Source organism: Penaeus vannamei, chromosome 38 (assembly GCF_042767895.1).
Source record: "Penaeus vannamei isolate JL-2024 chromosome 38, ASM4276789v1, whole genome shotgun sequence".
Classification (NCBI taxonomy): Eukaryota; Metazoa; Arthropoda; class Malacostraca; order Decapoda; family Penaeidae; genus Penaeus; species Penaeus vannamei.
The window spans coordinates 3,077,362-3,082,361 of record NC_091586.1 but is presented as its reverse complement, the minus strand read 5'-3'; the positions used below and the strand labels follow the sequence as shown (position 1 = coordinate 3,082,361).

Genomic DNA, 5,000 nt, shown 5'->3' with positions numbered 1-5,000 from the left:
TGAGAGACTCAGGTTCCCAGGCGCCTGTGAGTACGAAGATCAAGACGCGAAGCCGCCAAGCTCTGTTTAAAATCTGTGTCTGCTTTGCCCCTTAGGATGGCTGGAGCCCCTGCTCGACAGGATAGCCAGAGACCCTTCCAATGTCGTAACGCCCGACATAAACATTATAAGCGATAGCACATTCCAGTTCGTCTATGAGAAAAACGCCCAGGCCGTTGGCGGATTTGACTGGGGACTGCAGGTACGTCTGTGTGGCCGCTTGAGTGGGTCGTGTTCTGTGGCGTCGCGTAGTCCTCCGTGTGGGACGTCTCTGCCCCTTTGGATGATCACGCTGGTGTTGGCGCTTCGGATCGTTTGGCTTTGAGGAACTTTCCGGGGAATCCCTCTCCTAAACACCCCTCGGAAGGTCGATGACGTGTGGACCTTCTCACGAGCCCTGATCTGCTCCACGGCCAGGGTCCTCCGCGAGGCGGGTCCTGGTCGCTGATTTTACCTCGTGCTCCCGGGATAACCGGTGAAGTACCTGTTTAGCTTTGTATCTTCGGGGGGGCAAGATTGTGTTGTCGGATGTGTAGCTAGTGGTAGCAAATGACCAAATGATTATTAACTGCTATCATTAACAATGATTATCTTGCCAGATTATTGTGTTAAATGAGAAACAATTATTAAAATCACTGAAGAGGTGGTCCTGTTCGACTGCTTCTGAATCGTTTTCATAAAAAAGATCCAGCCCAGAAGACAGCTAAGTAAGTTACAGACGATTGCTGTGGATTTCTCAGTACCAATTAACTATCAGATCGGGACTGAAAGTGTGACTGTCTTACGATTAACTTTGAAAGGGCTCCCGTTATGCAAGTTTTATTTTTACAAACGTTGACAAGATTATTGTTACAATTTTGTCATTATTATCTGATACATTATTACTTCCTCCATACATGTGTGTATACTGCATATACGTACCCAGGTACATGTATGCGCGTATATATCACCCCCCTAGAGTGTGTGGGTACTTGTGACTAACCCGGTTACCCTTGCGGCGCTGCGGCCCAGGTAAGCCCCAGTGAGCCCCCGTGTTGAAGAGTCCTTGTCGCAGGTTGGCTGGAGCCCCTCCTGGACCGCATCGCGCGCGACCCCGCCAATGTCGTGTGCCCGGTCATCGACGTCATAAGCGACGACAGCTTCCAGGCGAGGCTGTCGAAGGCGCGGGACGTCCAGGTCGGAGGATTCAACTGGGGGCTCATTGTACGATATCGCCGACGTTCATTCTGGTTCTGAGATACACTGACACACACACTGTTCAAGCGTTGATGGTTCTAGTTCATGAGACGTGTATATGGGCTGAAAACATGCTAAATCATCAAGCCTATATATCACGCTTGACATCATGAATACTTTCTTGTAGATGCTTTAAAATATAAAATGCTTGCCACACCTAAAATGTTACCATAAACGGCATGGGGAGTGACGTATGTTGTATATCTTGACTTTGTAGATTTGTAGGGAAAACTGGAGTAGGAATTAACATTGCAACTTGTAGCGTTTATTCCTTTCGGTGTACACGTTGGGCTCTGAGAATTTTGAAGGATTTGAAGACCGCCCAGAATTTGTGTGTGTATTTAATTCTGTGTTCCAATAGATGTGAGTGATATGTTCTTTTTTTTTTAAGTTTGCACATTGTTCATGCCAAGTTGCGCAGAAATGTGCCTTGTACGAACCGCTCACTGTGTCGAGTTTGTTTTGAAGTGTCACTGTTTGGACCTAAAAGGTGCTTTTGTGTACGTGCTGTATATTTGTCCTTTTGTACGAGAAAGGATAGCTGTATTATACAAAAAAAAAAAAAAAAAAAAAAAAACGGCAGTCTCTTTGTGACTTTTTAGATACAGAAACCATTTCGAGCACGGATGGATTTCAGCGAATAAACAGGTAACCTCTGCGAGTCTTCCTTCCCGAATTACACCAGGGATTGGTTTAGTCTGTTGTGCAATTGCCATTCTCAAGTTCCCTTCGTATTTAGTGTCCCAGTCAAGTGTATTCCATCATCCTCTAGGTTTTACGACTCCCCTCTCCAACCCTCAATCCCCTCCCCCACCCCCACACCCCCATCCCCACCCCCTTGATTTATGACCAAGCCTGGGCGAAGCTGACAGCGTCCGTGATATTTAAGATGTTGTAATGATGGTCATTGCAATTTATCTTTGATGCTTCCGGCGGGCCTGGGAATATCTCCTCACCCAGCGTCTCCAAAATACTGTAGAAAGCTTTCTCGTGCGTCCTGCGAGATTGTGAGAACATCCTTCTGCGGCGCCTTCAGAAAAGATGGCTTTTTTTGTCTTTTCGAATAGCCCTTCGGGTCAGCCATCGACGCTCCTTGAAGAGAAAGCTTTCTGTGTCCTTAAGTGACAAGATCCTTCCTTCGTCAAAAGGAAGTTTCTTTCTTCTCCTTCGAGAATATCCTTCCCTCGACGCTTGCCTCACCCCCACCCCCACCCCGCACACCTCGGTAAAAAGGAAGTTTTCTTTATCCTTCCGGGAGATACTCCTCCCCCCGAAACCCCCCGAAAAAGAAAACTTCCTTCGGTCCTGTGATAATACCTCCGCCCTCCCCCTCCCGCCATGTAACCCCCCACCCCCCAAAAAAAAAGAATCCCCAGCTAACTACCCCCCACCCCTCCCCCCTCGGGCGTGACCACCCTCCTCCACCTGGCCCTTCTCGCCGTAGGTTGGCTGGAGCCGCTCTTAGACCGCATTGGGCGCAATTGGACGTCCGCGGTCACGCCCGTAATAGACGTGATCAGCGACGACACGCTGGAGTACACGTATTCGTCGTTCGTGGCGGTGGGAGGCTTTGATTGGAATCTGCAGGTAGCCGGACGGCAGGTGGCCCCCCCTTCTCCGCATGAGCCAGCCGGTGCCTCGGAGGGCCGGCTCGAACGGCCTCGAGGTCACGCGGCGATGCTAGCTAAGACGCACCCGTGCCTAGTTACCAGTCAATTTGTGGTTTTATGTCCAATTCCTCATTAGTATCTGACTGGAAGTCCGCATGAAGTAAACCATAGGTAGTTTTTTTTATATATATATGATATTTTTTTAGTTATATATATTTTATTGTTTTATTTGGTTGTCGTGTTTCTTTAGATCGACGTGAGACTTGCTGCCACTTCGGTCGACGGGCACGCTAGGTGCTGCGTCGCTGTGCGCCCGGGCTCGGATTTGCTGATTTCCGCGCGTGCACACACACACACACACACACACACACACACACACACACACACACACTCTCTCTCTCTCTCTCTCTCTCTCTCTCTCTCTCTCTCTCTCTCTCTCTCTCTCTCTCTCTCTCTCTCTCTCTCTCTCTCTCTCTCTCTCTCTCTCTCTCTCTCTCATGATCTCTTCCCACTTACACTCATCTGACACACACACACACAAGCACAAAAATGCGCGCATTTATATTCAAATCAGTATAATCTGAGTGACTGACCACTATTAGCCTTTTTTAATTGTTTCCATTTTTGTTTGTAATCGACTTGTTTTGTTGTTTGGATGTAATGCAAGAAAGTAAACCAATTTGTTCCGTTTATTTGTACAGCTTCCGTTCAAGCGATTTTGAGTAAAAAGTTATGGTGTGTTATTTTTTTTATTGTTTCTTGTTGTGTTGTGATGCCCCATGATTTGTGCCTCATAGATTTATGGTCGGGATTTGCATGCCTCTTTCCTCACACACCTCTGATCATAACTGCATGAGCTTTTCCCATTCACAGCCATCTCTCGCTTCTGAAATGTAGCACTTTGTATTTTTTGCAGTAATTTTGTATGATTCGCACATTATCGTAGCATTTGCCCATGAGTTTATGTGCAGTTAGTATTGTGCTATATTTGCAGGTCATGATATATATTGCAGATGCTTTGTATATACTTTTGTCCCGAAGAGTAAGAGATATTGCATAGTTCTGCCATTAGCCATGATAGTTGCAGCTATTTAAAGTAAACAGAACAAGAGAAAATTGAGATTAGATTACAAGTGCAAGTAGAGTAAAGTAGCATCCATTGACTTGAAAAGTACCCCTTCATCACGAAGTTATTTCGCCAGGGATTCCACTTTTTTTTACCTCCCCAAAAACCACACTCGGCCGTGACTAATCCTCCGCCCTTTTGCGCAGTTCAACTGGCACGCCATCCCGCAACGGGAGCGCGCCCGCCACCAGCACCCCGCCGAGCCCGTGCAGTCGCCCACCATGGCGGGCGGTCTCTTCGCCATCGACAAGGCCTTCTTCGAGCGCCTCGGGACCTACGACTCCGGCTTCGACATCTGGGGCGGCGAGAACCTCGAGCTCTCCTTCAAGGTCGGGGCTTCGCAGGAGGGTCTCGTTTCTTTCTTTCTTGTTGCTTTGGATTGGTTTCATGTTCATGATTTTTCACTGATTTTTGTGTATTTGTTAACGGAAATTTTTCATTTTTAGTTTTTATTTGAGTATCGGTTCATGTTTATATTCATTGTTGTTTTATTTATATTTTCCTTATTTTTCTTTATATTGCCTAGCAGTGTGTCTTTTTTTTCTTTCGTACAAATAATTTTTAGATAATCTTCCGACTTATGCTCTACTATACTCTCTTTCTGGTAAATTCTGAATTTACATTTATTTTTTATTTCTTGGTAAAATTCAGCTTTTAGCCAAAAAATCTAAACGCATAAAATGTAGGATTTGAAAAAGAAAATATTTAGATTTTTTTTCAGAAGTAACGATCACTTAATAATGAATTTTCTGCACATTTTAATTCCATATTCAGATTATTTCGGCTAAAGAAGTACATTTGTGTTAAAATTAAAACGTAAATGGATTAATGGATGAATGAGTGAGAGTATCTGTGTGTGCCTGGTGTGCGTTCATGATGGTGTGTGTGCGTCTGTGTGTGCTTGGCGTGTATTCATGTTGGTGCGTGTGCCTGTCCGCTTGCATTCCACACGCACACACACTATCTCTCGAAGTCCTCCTCCCCAACCC

The 5,000-nt window shown here is 45.9% G+C and overlaps 1 protein-coding gene across 34 annotated transcripts in view; it reads left to right on the top strand.

Annotated features, from left to right (window-relative positions):
- The window catches only part of LOC113819550 (putative polypeptide N-acetylgalactosaminyltransferase 9), a 599,489-nt gene that overhangs the window by 579,839 nt on the left and 14,650 nt on the right, over nucleotides 1-5,000 (top strand). For 20 of the 34 annotated variants that reach the window (XM_070115906.1, XM_070115898.1, XM_070115883.1 and 17 more), the window contains exon 7: nucleotides 4,158-4,340. In XM_070115906.1, coding sequence (XP_069972007.1) covers nucleotides 4,158-4,340 — 183 coding nt within the window. Of the gene's footprint in view, nucleotides 1-95; nucleotides 242-1,093; nucleotides 1,243-2,719; nucleotides 2,863-4,157; nucleotides 4,341-5,000 lie in introns of all 34 variants that reach the window. The other 14 variants (XM_070115880.1, XM_070115893.1, XM_070115875.1 and 11 more) reach the window with 3 other exon arrangements.